Source organism: Gigantopelta aegis, chromosome 6 (genome assembly GCF_016097555.1).
Source record: "Gigantopelta aegis isolate Gae_Host chromosome 6, Gae_host_genome, whole genome shotgun sequence".
In the NCBI taxonomy this organism is placed as follows: Eukaryota; Metazoa; Mollusca; class Gastropoda; order Neomphalida; family Peltospiridae; genus Gigantopelta; species Gigantopelta aegis.
This window is the reverse complement of record NC_054704.1, coordinates 79,033,868-79,050,549: the sequence shown is the minus strand read 5'-3', so window position 1 is coordinate 79,050,549 and position 16,682 is coordinate 79,033,868. Positions and strand designations below refer to the sequence as shown.

The window sequence follows — 16,682 nt, the reverse complement described above, 5'->3', positions numbered from 1 at the left end:
TTCAACTGCCCATGGCCCACAGGGATGTTGCTTCACTTGGAGGAGTGGGGGTGGGCTAGGGGGCGAGAATATGTAGTAGTGTTGGTATAAAGTGCTCCTGCTGGCAGTAGCTGATGGAAATTTCCCTATTAACCCAATTGGTAGAGCACTGGAGTCTCATTCTATGGTGACATGCAATAGCCAATGTATTTTTCATGCTGGGGTGTCATTAAACATCCTATTCTATTCCTATTCTATTCTCTTCTGTTCTCTTCTGTTCTTGTTCTTGTTCTTGTTGTTGTACTTGTACTTGTTCCTGTCCTGTGTCTGTTCTGTCCTGTCCTGTCCTGTCCTGTCCTGTCCTGTGCTGTCCTGTGCTGTCCTGTTCTGTCCTGTTCTGTTCTGTTCTATTCTATTCTATTCTATTCTATTCAAATCCTCTCAGATTTTTCTGTTACAGTTTCATCTATGAATGTTGATCTCAAATCACATTTAAAAAGATTTTAAATATGTTAATGTTTTAAATTCATTCATCCGTTCATTCGTTCATTCATTCATTCATTCATACATTCATATCATCCATTCATTCATATATCCATCCATCCATCCATCCATCCATCCATCCATCCATCCATCCATCCATCCATCCATCCATCCATCCTTCGATCCATCCATCCATCCATCCATCCATTCATCAATTTGTTAATTCTGTTTGTCTCCTCCCCAGCTGTATGAAGGAGAAGTGAAGCCAGAGAAGATGATTGATGGCTGCAATGCTTGGTTCTATGATGATATCAGTAAACTGGTAATTGCTTCTCTTTCTCTGTTTACACACAATATCTCAGTACTAGATTATCTGAATTTAAAATAAAATACTTTAAATTTTAAATTTGAATATATTGTTGGTCATATTGAAAAAGTTCAACCTCAAGTAAGAATCTTCTGTTAACGAAGTATTTTAAGGTTAATTAACTTATGTGTTTACAGACTATTTCAGGGTACAATTTATAACAAAAACTGTTCTTCTGTTCACATGTCAGATACGTAAATTTAAATTTATGCAATTTGCCAGTCAGTTACTTTGTGAATGGTTACAATTTCTAAAATTAAATGTTGCAAACTTCAGATGATAATAAATTTCAGTACAAGTTTGAGAAACTGATTATAGTAACTAAACATTCAGTTACCCATTATAAAAATTATGTGAACCAAATTCCAGTTATATCAGATTTTGAAATATTGTCCACTGGTATTTGTGGATTTTTATTTATTATTTATGTTATGATCCCATGTGTTCTGCTTGAAATATTTTGTTAATAAAGAAAAGTAGGAAATTTGTTGTTTATTCATAATTGTATTTTAACAGTAATGTGGTTTACAATATATATTTGATATTCTACACAACAGAAAGGATTTATGATTAATAGATAATTAAATGTTTTATGTTTCAGCCTTTTGTGTGGAGCCAGTGTGGTAAAAACAGCCAGAGTGTTGGTGAACTGTGGCTCGACTTGTTTCGGTACTACACGGAAGAGTTCAACTACAAAGACCAGGTGGTTTGCATCAGACAGAAAGGGCCTCTGACGCGATTCGAAAAACTCTGGAATGGAAAATGTATTGCAATTGAAGGTAAGACAAATTTGTCGTAATTATACTATGTAGTGTTTTTAAAGAATGGGGGTTTTCAACTTCACCTGACCTTTAACTTGTGGCATTTCCCCCTGGAACAGTGGACTGGTCCAAACATCACAGTAACCAATGAAATTCCACTGAACACCTCCCGTCATAAACAGAACTCTGGCGAAGTCAGAGGTTGTTCCCACAACAGGCATGCTTGAACAGTTATCTGATGGAAGCTTTTTTATGGTTTATTTAACGACACACTCAACACATTTTATTTACGGTTATATGGCGTGGACATATGGTTAAGGACCACACAGATATTGAGGGTGGAAAACCGCTGCTGCGACTTCATGGGCTACCCTTTTTGATTAGCAGCAACGGATCTTTTATATGCACCATAGCACATACCATGGCTTTTGATGTACCAGTTATGGTGTACTGGCTGGAACGAGAAATAGCCTAATGGGCCCACCGACTGGGATCGATCCCAAACCAACTGCGCATCAAGTGAGTGCTTTACCACTGGGCAACATCTTCCTGATGGAAGCATGCCAAAAATGACTGACACCCACATCCATTGAATACATAGCTGCCTGTTCCAGTCACGTGATAGCTTGTTCCTTCTTTCTCTTACTGATACCCACATCCATTGAATACATAGCTGCCTGTTCCAGTCACGTGATAGCTTGTTCCTTCTTTCTCTTACTGACACCCACATCCACTGAATACATAGCTGCCTGTTCCAGTCACGTGATAGCTTGTTCCTTCTTTCTCTTACTGATACCCACATCCAGTGAATACACAGCTGCCTGTTCCAGTCACGTGATAGCTTGTTCCTTCTTTCTCTTACTGATACCCACATCCATTGAATAAATAGCTGCCTGTTCCAGTCACGTGATAGCTTGTTCCTTCTTTCTCTTACTGATACCCACATCCAGTGAATACATAGCTGCCTGTTCCAGTCACGTGATAGCTTGTTCCTTCTTTCTCTTACTGATACCCACATCCAGTGAATACACAGCTGCCTGTTCCAGTCACGTGATAGCTTGTTCCTTCTTTCTCTTACTGAGCTACCCTTCATCCATTGAATAAATACAGCTGCCTGTTCCAGTCACGTGATAGCTTGTTCCTTCTTTCTCTTACTGATACCCACATCTAGTGAATACATAGCTGCCTGTTCCAGTCACGTGATAGCTTGTTCCTTCTTTCTCTTACTGATACCCACATCCATTGAATACATAGCTGCCTGTTCCAGTCACGTGATAGCTTGTTCCTTCTTTCTCTTACTGATACCCACATCCATTGAATACATAGCTGCCTGTTCCAGTCACGTGATAGCTTGTTCCTTCTTTCTCTTACTGACACCCACATCCATTGAATACACAGCTGCCTGTTCCAGTCACGTGATAGCTTGTTCCTTCTTTCTCTTACTGACACCCACATCCATTGAATACACAGCTGCCTGTTCCAGTCACGTGATAGCTTGTTCCTTCTTTCTCTTACTGACACCCACATCCATTGAATACATAGCTGCCTGTTCCAGTCACGTGATAGCTTGTTCCTTCTTTCTCTTACTGACACCCACATCCATTGAATACATAGCTGCCTGTTCCAGTCACGTGATAGCTTGTTCCTTCTTTCTCTTACTGATACCCACATCCATTGAATACATAGTTGCCTGTTCCAGTCACGTGATAGCTTGTTCCTTCTTTCTCTTACTGACACCCACATCCATTGAATACATAGCTGCCTGTTCCAGTCACGTGATAGCTTGTTCCTTCTTTCTCTTACTGACACCCACATCCACTGAATACACAGCTGCCTGTTCCAGTCACGTGATAGCTTGTTCCTTCTTTCTCTTTCACTCTTATGGTCCGGTTGTCATTTTTATTTGTCCACATCTACTTTTGGTCTTTCTGACTTTATTTGTCACATTTTTATTCTACCATTTTATAATAAATAAATTACAGTATCATATTTTCCTGTTTTGTTTCATGTGTTAAATAAAAATTAATGAAATATATTTTATACGACAGATTTTAATCACAAAATATCAACCTGAAACTGTTGTTTGATGGTCACAGATACAGCAGTGATAGTCCATGAAAGATAGAAATAAGACTCCATCATATGCAGTCATGTGGGATAGAAAAAGTACACCCGATGTGGTGAAAATTTCACCCTGGGATGAGGCTTGCCGAGCAGGGTTGTATTTACCAATAACCGGCTTCGGTGGCGTCGTGGCAGGCCATCGGTCTACAGGCTGGTAGGTACTGGGTTCGGATCCCAGTCGAGGCATGGGATTTTTAATCGAGATACCGACTCCAAACCCTGAGTGAGTGCTCCGCAAGGCTCAGTGGGTAGGTGTAAACCACTTGCACCGACCAGTGATCCATAACTGGTTCAACAAAGGCCATGGTTTGTGCTATCCTGCCTGTGGGAAGCGCAAATAAAAGATCCCTTGCTGCCTGTCGTAAAAAGAGTAGCCTATGTGGCGACAGCGGGTTTCCTCTAAAAACAGTGTCAGAATGACCATATGTTTGACATCCAATAGCCGATGATAAGATAAAAAATCAATGTGCTCTAGCGGCGTCGTTAAATAAAACAAACTTTACTTTTTATTTACCAATAATATTTTAGATGAACATTAAGTATTGAAGTCTTTTTGTTGAACAAAGACACCCAAATACATTGAAAAGGGTCCGAGTTTTTAAAGTTTTCTTGACTATAATGTTTCTTTTAAAAAGACCTGTATATTTGCTTTGTATTTTTAGATCCTTTTGACATCAAACATAACCTTGGAGCAGGCTTGTCAAGAAAAAGTGAGTACAGATATTTTTTAATATTCCTTTTAATTTTGTGGTGGGTTTATTCTGTATAGATATTACAGGGTACTTTTGGAAGTGATATGAGATGTCTTATCACTGAGCAGCAGATAACCGAGTTGCTTGTATAGGGTGTATACTACCAAATTAAATCCCATAGATGACAGTAGTAACATATATGGCTAAAACTGCTACCTGCAGCGTATCAATCGACATAAACACCACAGATATAAATACTACCGCCCCTCACCCTTAAAGTGAATCGGAACAAAATGGGGGTCAAACTGCTAATTTCAGAGATAACGGGTAGTGTCTGACTACCCTAGTTCTGCCAACAATTTAAGTACTTTTTTTGCAGGTACCCCATACATGTTTCAAGTACAAGTCTACTTGACATAGTGGTACTAGATGAATTAAAATTGTATACATTTTTTACCCAGATGAAACTAGTTATTTTTTTTAGCAACACATTTATCACCATCCAATCACAGGACTGTTGTGTTAACTTCTCTATCAAAAGTTTGGTGCACCTCGAACTTTGACCCAGCCAGAAGTTATTTGGTTTAGTACTACCTATAACTTAAAGATATGGAAATACTATTTGGCACTTTGAACGTTATGTCACTGGAATGGAAGTAGTTTATACCTCACAAATAAATTAAAATATTTCTCTTTGACTCTAAATGTTTGTGTTATGAGATTAGTTTTTATCTAACCTTGATATAGGTATTATCTTTTTCCCTAGCATTAACATTAACTTTGACATTTAGTCTTTAACATTAATATTATTGATCTATAGGGCATAAATAAATGTATATATGTTACAGTCAATATGTCAAACTAATTATTTGGCCTAATGCCTGAAACGTTTAGGCATTTAGCCTAATGCCCAAGACCGTCAGGCATTTGGCCTAATGACTAAAATTTCCAGGAATTAGGCCAAATGACTGGATTTTGGTTGGTGTTGTTTGACATTCTGCCTGATTGCAATTCAGGCAATCAGTCAAATGGGTTTAATGCTTTGCTTACATCGGTTCATTGTAGGGATTAGTGGTTGTGTTATTCTTGCATCAAAGACCAATGATTTTAATACCAACAGTCTATAACTTACCTATTCAGATTTCAAGGAAATGTTTAATCCTTACAAAACACATCTCATTAGTGTTGAGCACTGGCTTCATTGGTCAATGCTGATAGGTGGTATAAAATACGGTAGCTCCTGATCACATTCAGATCACTGTATGGGCTAGTTAGACTTTAAACGTTTTCGAAGCAGTTCAAAATTCTTATGTTTATTTTTTTATAAGTAGTCTAACGCACTTTATTTCGGCGCCCGTTCAATTGCTCAAAATCACCTTAAAAACTTTTTGGCCGAGCAGTCTTAACTATTTTGGGTCAAATTTTAGAGTCCAGACATGTCTTTGGATGCAGTTACTCTTTGTAGACTTAGGTAAAAAACAGGCTTCACCGAGGAAACGAAATTCAGCCAATCAGAGCACGGCTCCCACTCGGTGTACTTCAAGTTTACGAAGTGTCTGCTATTTGGTCCGCGCTCGCGTCGACCTTACTAAATGGCTTTATTCCAAATTCCGCCCACCTCAAACTTAACCCCCCCCCCTCCTGCTCCGGAGTTAGTCACTGGCGAAGTCAGAGGCTAAATCCGTGGTGGGCGTGCCTGAACCTCTGTGGATAGGGGCACGTAAAAAGAGTTTCCCGTTTCCCGTTTCCCGATCACTGTATGTGTCCACCATGGAGGTTCCTGTAGAATATTGCTTTAAGAGAGAACTGTTTAAGAAGTATCAAGCGTGCAAGAGAGTATACATTCCAAAGGAAGAGTACTTCTTGATTATGGACCAGCTAAAGATGATGATGATAACTTGTTTAAGGTGCCCATATACCACTAGGGTTTCGAACACGCCCATTCCGAATCTGACCACTATAAAGCAAAGTAAAGTCTAGAAAAGAGTAGTAGGGGCCGACCCCGCTTCCTATTTCTTCTTAGAGTGGGGCAGTCAATCTTCCAGTGCTGCTAGGACAGGCTCGGACATGTAGAAACTTAAACGCGGACAACCGTGGCGTTCTGCAGAATGGTTGTCATACGAGTCACGAAAAAAACAAGTCAACATAGTCAGACGGAGAAATGACGTGGAGGTGAGGAATCTCACTAAAAAAGAGTCCAACCTGGTGGTGCAGACTGTCGACAAAAGCAACGAAATGAAGGATCCCCAAGTCGAGCACACAAAAGCACGTGCAGTGTGCACCAGCGAAACAAACACGTCTTACCGCGTGGAGCTCCAGACTGGGAATGGCAGGTAAAGAAGATCTCTGTTGACCCTAGGAAGAAAACCCTCATGTCCAAGTTTGAAATCCTTCAGTATGGAGACGTTGAGAAACTGATCAAGAAGCGCAAAACAGATGAAGACACACCTCTGTACTACATTTCCATCCAACTCCGAGGATGACCAGTTGCCGCCGAACGCAGTTCCTGTGCTGACATCGTCCATCAGTGCCAAGTGAAAACTCGCCCGAGATGCTCGATTTCAGCAAGCCGAACGGATGATCAAACGCAGTCGTGTTGTGTTGACCGCTGGTGAAGGAGGAGACAACGTGGCAGTCCCCGTTCCAGCCATGGACAGGCGCCATGGTGACCCCAGGAACCTGCTGGGAGTGATTGTAGATGGTGATGACAATGGACAGTCTACCAGAGCATGCCCGTCCGGAATTCTGAAAGGCAAATATTCCAGGAACCAGTTTGATGTGTGTCCCCAGAGACTGCTATTGTTGGATGATGTGAACAGAGAATGCACAACGTCTCTTAGAGCAGCAGTGTCAAAGGAGTCATCCGCAGGAGGACAAGGGTTTGTGAAATGCAACTATGGGGGGACAAAGAGGTGTCAAACAAAACGTTGTAAATGTTTCAAGAACAATCTTTTGTGCAATTCAAGATGTCACTCAAGTTTAAACTGCTGTAATAAATAGAACACTACTTGAACACCCATGGAATGTAGCTTTCAATCTCGCCATTGTGATGTGTTTCGAAATAAACGTTTTCATGAAATTGCAAGTCATTCTTTTTCATTCAGTCATTTTGCCTAATGACTAGAGGTTTATTTCAGTTGTTTGACCTAATTCCTGGAAATTTTAGTCATTAGGCCAAACGCCTGACGGTCTTGGGCATTAGGCTAAATGCCTAAACATTTCAGGCGTTAGGCCAAATGACTTGTCTGACATATTGACAGTAACATATATACCGTATTGTTCCTATTTGTAGTGCCGGGGCGCGATGCAAAACACAAAGGGGGCGCGTTAGAGTACTAGATCACGTTTCGTAATACGTGTGAAAAATCCTCATATTAAACTGTCAATGAGTCTGGCTCGCTGAGACATCAAAAGCTTTGCCGCCGAGTCACTCCACCAGTGACGTTTTCTTGTTGAAATGACGTAGCGTACCGTACATCGTCAGCTGATTTATCGAAATACATGGTACTGTGCACGTAGGCATATAGGGCCTGCGGAGTGTTGCGGTGTCGGTGTAAATACCTACCGGTATGTTTGTACTTCCGGTTTTGAACAGCGTTAACGGAGTGTCGTGCGTTCATTCTGCATGGAGATAACAGCGACATACATTTGATAAACGACATGTTTGACATACTGTTCGCCCATACTAGTGTCGTAGTGCTTCACCTGTTTGGATTTTATTTGTTTACCGATTATAATCATTGCAAGTCGGCAGTCAGGTAAGCCAGTTTTACTATTTTACGGGTACCGTTTCATGATACATTTCTCGTGATCATAGGGGGCACTTATATTAGAGGGGGCACTACAAATAGGAACAATACGGTATATATATATATATATATATATATATATATATATATATATATATATATATATATATATATATATATATATATATATATATTAATAGCAGAAGTTTATGACACACAGCACAATTTAATTATTTATCTTTATACTTTCAGTGAACAACTATATTTTCAAGGCTCTTATTCACGGTCGACAGCTTTATGGAACACCCGTTAATTTGCCAACAAACGAGTTGTATGTAACAGTAGCGGTAAGAGTTTAACCACCATATTTAAATCATAACACATTTCAGAAAAATATCTTAAAGTAGCACAATATGCTTTAAAATGTGGTTTCATTAGTCAGGGCTTCTAGATTACGGTAGCCCCACTTCCATGGCTAGTGATATTCAATGTTGGGCTAGTAAATAACTACTATTGCCATGCCCAACAGCTAGTGAATTTTTCTTTGTCAAATGTAGCAGTTTAGTATATTTTGCAAATATGAATATCATGCCCCCACCCCAAGCTCCCAGTGTTAGTGTTTTAAGCTCTCTCTCACTCTTTAGGTGACATATGATTATTACTATTATTTAGTAAAATTGTATTAACTTAAAGTAGGGCTAGTGAATTTTTAATTGTGACTAGTATATTTTTTAATCACTGATCCCATGGCTAGTGGATTTTATAAAAATTCTAGAAGCCCTGCATTAGTTGTTCAGGTTTCAAGATTTTATAGAACAATGGTGTAGATGAGGTGAGAATAAATTAAGTGCGAACAAGAGTGATTTGTCAAATAGTGACTGCTTTATACATAATGTAATGATTTGACCTAGCCTTTGTAACAAGTGTTTTTTATAACCTTAAGTTATCAACATGTTTGGGGTGTTTTTTTCACATAGTACAGATGGACATAAACTAATTTTTGTTGTCATAGAAAAATTCTGTTTGTTAATATTGTTTTCTTTGTTTCCTTCTACAGTGAAATACCTCTAAACTGAACACCCACGATACCAAGTAAAAAGTCTGGTTATTAGGGGTAATCGATTTTCAAAGGTTTTGTCCTATACTCATACATAAAAAAGGACTGTTAAAAACGTCCTGTTTTGAGGGAATTCTGGTTTATAGAGGGTCCAGTTTTGAGAGGTTTCGCTGTGTGTTTTTTATTCTTTATTTATTGTATTCACCTATCATTGTTGTCATTTCTATTAGGATTACTTCTTTGACCGCACGTTGCTATCTGAAGGGTCTCCACCTAACGACCGTGGCTGCCGTGTGTGTGGAAAGATAGGACATATTGCAAAAGAGTGCCATATTGTGGTCAACAGAAAAGAAAGGTTTTAACAATACAAAGTCTCTTTATTATATTTCCGTGATCCAAGTTGCTGTCAAGCTCATGATAGTGGTTCAAATCCCATCAAGGCTGGCTCAGCACTTTCATTCATCTTTATCATATGTGCCTGTTATTTTCATTAGCTTAATGTACAAAAACATTCTAATTTATTATTCATATGGGCAGAGAGAAGTGGGGAAAGAAAAGTGATTTTTACCTAGGAAAAGAAAAAAAAAAATTCTTCCCCTAAATACGTTTTGGCGTCATAAACAGTCAGGGCTCACATTGTTGTTCGCCAAAGTCGCCAATTGCGAAAAAAATAAAAAATTGCGAAAGAATTTTCGGTTTGGCGAACAAATTTGTGGAAGATTTTTTCCATCTCAATTTTTAGAACCAAACGTTTCTTCAACCAGTTTTGTTCTGTTGATCCACTTCGTGGTGTAAATAAGCACTATTTGCATGTTCGTGGGGCCAGTCTACTATTCAATAGTGTACTGCCAGCTGTTTAAGAGATATTGCATTGTTGATACTAAATGTTTGATTACTAGCGACAATAAGTTTTAAATTTTATTAGTTGTTTTTTGTCGTACCAGTTAATGTTGTAAATCTAGGCCACGTGGTTGAGTTCATTTCCACGAAGTGGGTACGTTGTTGAGGAATACATATTGTTTCTCACTTATATACAATCATTATTAGTTTAAACTTTCTACATTTACAGATTATATTTCAAACATATTAAATGGTGAAATTATAATTCATATGGGCTGTATCTACTGATATAATATAAACGCCAACATGATACATTCCTCCGCGCCTTGCACAGAAATACAACTCTTTCAAAACTGGTGTGAAACTGAATGAGCATTTTTCCACTTGTGAAACAGTCGTGAGCCAGTGTTTTGATAGCAATAACATATAAAGACGTTTCCTTTGTCTTTATTTTGGGTGAGTTGGACACCAAAACAATTATGAACAGTATTCAGTAATAAATCATACAGGTAAATTAGGAGGGTAGTTACAAACTGAGGTCATGGGGTATGGTATGATCAAGAGTAACGCACTTAAAAAAAATAAAAAAAATATATATACTTTTTTTTTCCATAAAATAAAACAGCCTGTCTGGTAATTTTGTTTCTAAAAAAATACATCTATTTATTGCCAAAGAGATTAAAGATACATGCATATTGGCCTGTGACATTGGAACAATATCTGGATGAGTACAGCACAGTATCTGGTGAGACTAGAGTTTTATCTTTATATAAAGCAAAAAAGAAAAAGAAAACCAAAATAAGAACAGAAAATCTAATGTTTATAAATTTATATTGTTAAAAAAATTAATGTCTGTGACAAGAAAAGAAGGAAGTGGGTGGGAGACAATTGTTACATAACTTTAGTGTTAAGTATTGTCAGCATTACAAAACGTAATGGGGCAGAGTAAAAACAAAAGTCAGATTTTACATTATGTGATTGTTGAAGTCTCCATAATTGGACATTTATAAACTCCTTTTGTCATTTTCAAATTATTTTGATGTCATCATATTTTCAAAAAAAATTGGGTCCTGTTCTGGACTACATTTATTTCAGCATTTTACACACACATTTCGTAAGATATTGAATGATATAACTTGTTAGTTTATTAAATATGTAAACATTATGTACTGGTACTTACCATTTCACACTTGTGGTGCAAAAATATATGTATAGTGTATATTTTCGTCCGGTGAATCTGTTTGGGGAACATATATATTGGATCAAATTTCACTTGCTTCTTTCAAATTACAGAAAAACATACAAGTTATATCATTATCTGATGCATACAAAAAGTAAAACTGCCTCTTTTGTGATATATGGTGCACTGACTTCAATGAGCCCATCGACGGGGATCGGCCCTAGACTGACCGCACTTCATACGAGCTCTTTACCACTGGGCTACAGCCAGCTAGCCCTATAGACATCGGCAGCATTCATTATTAGATTAGTAAAAAATAGATCCCCTAAAACAGTGTCATACAAGACGTAAACTGAATAATAAGAACATTTTAGCATGTACTATATTATCATAAAGAACAAGATTAAGAACAAAATGTTTTAACTGAAATGCCAAAATGTAATTGGCGAATACATACTTAGATTGGCGAAAGAAATTGAAGATTGGCGAACAAAAATAGCCACCAAAGGCTAGCCCTGACAGTGCTTCACTATAGACGGTTAATTGTGTATAAGATCAGTTTCAGTGGTGGAAGTCATGCAGACGACTAACTGATGTCATCAGCTATGACACAAAGCTGTCACTTGTTTTCAACTTTAATTGTATTGTTCGAATATCTTCCATAAAATGATAAATATTCAAAATGGGTCATAAATAGAATACCCAACTCGCTACTAGGTAATACCATTTATCTTGCACTCGTGAACTGATGTTAACCGTAAGGACTACATCAATTCACTTGTGCAAGATAAACGATATTACCGAGTAGCTCATTGAGTATTCTCTAATTCTCCTACAGTTTCAGTCTGTTTCATTCCCAGTCTGGAGCTCCATGCGGTAAGACGTGTTTGTTTCGCTTGTGCACACTGCACGTGCTTTCGTGTGCTCGACTTGGGGGTCCTTCATTTCGTTGTTTTTGTCAGCGAAATGAAGTTTTCTACTGGGATGTATGCGGCCATTGGAACTGATTGAACGCTGGAACGCTTCTCGTTTCGAAAGCCTGCACCACCAGGTTGGATTATTTTTTAGCGAGATTCCTTGCCTCCACGTCATTTCTCCATCTGACTGTCGACTTGTTTTTTTCGTGACTCGTATGACGGCCATTCTGCAGAATGCCACGGTTGTTCGCGTTTAGTCTCTACATGTCCGAGCCTGTCCTAGCAGCACTGGAAGATTGACCGTCCCACTCTAAGAAGAAATAGAAAGCGGGGCCAGCCCCTACTACTCTTTTTCTAGACTTTACCTTGCTTTATAGTGATACCATCTCGTATCCTCCGGAGTCGGGCCTGTCCGCACCACTATACCAACCCATGACGACTGGACTATACCCTAGTCTGATACTCTCTCTCGTTCAGACGGATCCGGCTTCTCAAGATCTGTATTTCAGCACAGCACTACACCTTCAACTTCTATCGACTGTCAATCTAGGGGTTTTCTTAATGGGATGCAACCCATCTCGTCCCTTTAAGCTGTGCACCCAAACGGCCGTAACGAGGCCACTCGCGTGGACATATCGATCGGACTTTAAACTTTTAGATCTGTGTCCAGAATTTTATGTCGAAATTGCTTTAAAAATATTTTTTTATTAAATAGTCCGATCTTCTCTTCTTTCTCTTATTTACTTTTGGACTGTCCTTCTAAAATGCTCCAAATTATATAAATATTCGGCCGAGCAGTCAATTCTTTTTATTTTTGGCTTGTAACCTTTTTATTTTTTTAATTTATTCTATTAACTTTTTTACTAATTGGTATTTTCAAAATTCTGTCCATTTTCACCACACACACACTTCATTTCATTTCAACTGATTTTCATGATTATATCCAATTAAAATTCAAGCATGCTGTCCTGGGTACACTTCAGCTATCTCGGCTGTCTATCCAGGACAGTGGGTTAGTTGTTAGTGGTTAGTGAGAGAAAAGAGGGTGTAGTGGTGTTACACCTACCCACTGAGTCATTAAAACTCGATCTGGGTGGGAGCCGGTACCGGGCTGCGAACCCAGCACCTACTAGACTTATGTCCGATGGTTTAACCACGACACCACCGATGCCGGTCATGAGCATTAATATCAGGATATAACTCAGTGGGAGAACACTTGCCTGAGGTGTGATAGGTTAGATTTATCAAATGTGGACATCTGCTGATTAATTATTCAAAATAATCTAGTGGTATTAAATAAAATAAACTTTAAATTCAACCATTACTAGTTCAAAGTGCTGTTTTTGAAATGACAGCATTGTTATTATTTTCATTTTATAGAGAGGAAAGAGGGCGGAAAGCGAAAGCGGCACAAGACCAGGAGAGAAGACAAGACAACAGCAATAGAAACAACATGAATGCGGGAAACCAAAGGAATCCAGGTAAAACTTTGTCATTCCCATTCATAACTAAGATAAGAAAATGGCAATAGACGCAGTATGAATGCAGGGAACCAAAGGAATCCAGGTAAAACAGGATTTTTTATTTCTCAGTGATTTACATAATTATGCAATAAAGTTTAAAATATGATCTTACAACAAGACTGTGTTAGAAAACAACTTGCATGAAAACAAAATGGAATAGAGTGTCCAGGAAAACAGAATCTTCTATTGAAGGATTTACAGTATTTTACATATTTTCCAAATAAAGTGTTTTTCAGTAACTCTTCTTCTTGAATCTCCCAGTTCTGATTACATAACATTTAAAGGTGCAGACTCTAGTTTCAGCCCGTGAAAATGGACATTAAGTTTAGTCAATCAACAAACCTGCAACACACATTTGGATAAGGTTATAACATAGAGAAGCCAATTTCTGATATGTTTAAACAGAAAAATACTGTCTAAAAATACCAATGCTTTTCAGATGAACATGCATTTTTAGAATTATCAAAAATTCATTTTGGGGTATTACAAAAACCTGGATGACCAGAACGACTTTAGGTGTATGAAAATTAATATTCTAAATAATAATATGTATATAATTGTAATTTAAATTATCAAAAACATCTTTAATAATGAAAATTATGTCATAGTGTTTAAAAACTTGGGTCTGTTACTTTAATGATTGTGTTTTTTGTTTGGGTGTTTTTTCAGTCTCCAGTCCCCAGAAAGGCATGTATAATCATCCTTTGGCTGGTTCTCCTATTAAGCAGACTCGATCTCCTGGGTACCGGGTGAACTCCGGCCCCTTCAGACCACAGATGACTCCCAACAAATACACCCCTCAAGGAAAGCCACAGCAGGTATGAGTTACGTAAGATATTTATTTTGCTGTCAGCAAGTCACATATTAAGCTTGAACTTTGTCCAAATTGAGTGCTATTAGCTAACTGTTGATATATTCTATGAACATACATTATCTGAAATTTGAGAATTCTGTCCTTAGCATTTGAAACAAATATAAAATATATCAAAGATCCTTTGTTGCTAATGGAAAAATCTACTCAGAATTAACATACATGTATGTTTGACATCCAATAACCGATGATTAATTAATCAATATACTCTAATGGTGTCGTTTAACAAACTGTATTTTGAGAAAAAACTTTGACTGCTTGCCAAAGACAGATTGGCTGCATACAGCCAGATGAGGAGAAAAATATTTGCTACATGTATACTGGTTTACATGCTTCACATTAAAACAAATGAGCACATTTGCAGGGTTCATACAGATTTGAAAAATGCTTGAATTGGAGTGGTCATAATAAAAAGCCCTTGAATTTGTCAAAATCCGTGAAATGGGCTTGAATTGCACATTTCTGCTCAATAAATATTAAAATTTACATTCCCTCAAATTTATTTTCTCGTAATTTAAAACTTTTGTCAGCTGGTATTATTCACAGTTTTTACTGGTCGGCGTGATTTTATTACATTAAAAATTGTTGGATATGCTGTTACAAATACCAACAAAAATATATGAGACCAAATGTTACTAATTTGAATATGGTAAATGGAAAAGCTCCTGAAAACTGTAATTCCATAGTGAAAAGTGCTTGAGTTTTGCCTTCCAAATTGGGTATAAACCTTGATTTAAAATCGGTCAAATAGTCTGCAAACATTAGTGCTACTCACTGTTGCTGAATATAGGGCAACCTACTGAGCTCTGAAAACTGACTTGTTTGAAGCAGGTGAACCCAGTACCTACCTATCAGCCTTAAGTCCAATGGCAAAAGCACTACAAAAAAAGAAAAGAAAAAAGAAACAAACAAAAAATGTTATGCACTTTACCACAGACAGGATATAATATATAATGTACCGTATTGTTCCTATTTGTAGCGCCCGGGCGCCATGCAAAACACAATGGGGGCGTGCTAATTAGAGTACTAGAACACGTTTCGTAATACGTGTGAAAAATCCTCGTATCAAACTGTCAATGCGTCTGGCTCGCTGAGACATCAAAAGCTTTGCCGCCGAGTCACTCCACCAGTGACGTTTTCTTGTTGAAAGTTAAATTGTTGACATTTGACTCCAGTTTGCAGTTTGCAGTTTAGTTGAAGTTATTATTTACCCGTTTTTTCAATGGTGTTACGGTGTCGGTGTAAATACCTACCGGTATGTTTGTACTTCCGGTTTTGAACAGCGTTAACGGAGTGTCGTGCGTTCATTCTGCGTGGAGATAACAGCGACATACATTTGATAAATGACATGTGTGACATACTGTTCGCCCATACTAGTGTCGTAGTGCTTCACCTGCTTGGATTTTATTTGTTTACCAATTATAATCATTGCAAGTCGGCAGTCAGGTAAGCCAGTTTTACTATTTTACGGGTACCATTTCATGATACATTTCTCGTGATCATAGGGGGTGCTTATATTAGAGGGGGCGCTACAAATAGGAACAATACGGTATTTTAGTGCTAGTGTGTAATTAGCCTAAGTACTCTTGCCATTTGAGAGCTAGACAGACATTTGGATGGTTATGATCGATCTCTGCCATCGGAGACAACTGTATAGTGAAAACAAAGATTCCCACTCTAATACAGTAATAACCCTACGGTATGTTTGATTTTAAATACCATTACATTGATCATTTTCGAGTTTGCTGATTACAAATATTTCACATATTAATCACTAGAATGGCAGAGTACCTGGGCTAGGGTGTAGTTAATCGGTCCATCCATCTGTTACTCATTAACTTTAAATCATGGTTAATATTTGAGGAATATTGTTTACAGTCTGATGGAAAACAATTTGTTTTTTGTTTTCAGTTTTAACTAATTTTCAAAGCTCATCTAAATCGTGGATGTAGGGTAATATTCTTGGTCTTAAGTTCTTTTTTGTTATTGTTCTTTTTCAGTTTGCACATAAAATTAACAAATTGGTTTTTGGGGTATTTTCTGGTTTGTTATAATTGCACATGGACTATTCCAGATGTTAATGTATGTGAGACACACTAGTAGGCCTCATGTGTGTTTTCATTATCACCATTATGTATA

At 37.9% G+C, this 16,682-nt stretch overlaps 1 protein-coding gene across 3 annotated transcripts in view; it reads left to right on the top strand.

The window, feature by feature from the left end:
* LOC121376007 (terminal uridylyltransferase 4-like) overlaps positions 1-16,682 on the top strand; it is a 47,221-nt gene that overhangs the window by 24,108 nt on the left and 6,431 nt on the right. For 2 of the 3 annotated variants that reach the window (XM_041503763.1, XM_041503762.1), the window contains exons 18-24: positions 707-784; positions 1,431-1,608; positions 4,377-4,424; positions 8,408-8,502; positions 9,443-9,567; positions 13,530-13,630; positions 14,342-14,490. In XM_041503763.1, coding sequence (XP_041359697.1) covers positions 707-784; positions 1,431-1,608; positions 4,377-4,424; positions 8,408-8,502; positions 9,443-9,567; positions 13,530-13,630; positions 14,342-14,490 — 774 coding nt within the window. Of the gene's footprint in view, positions 1-706; positions 785-1,430; positions 1,609-4,376; positions 4,425-8,407; positions 8,503-9,442; positions 9,568-13,529; positions 13,631-14,341; positions 14,491-16,454; positions 16,497-16,682 lie in introns of all 3 variants that reach the window. The other variant, XM_041503764.1, reaches the window with a different exon arrangement.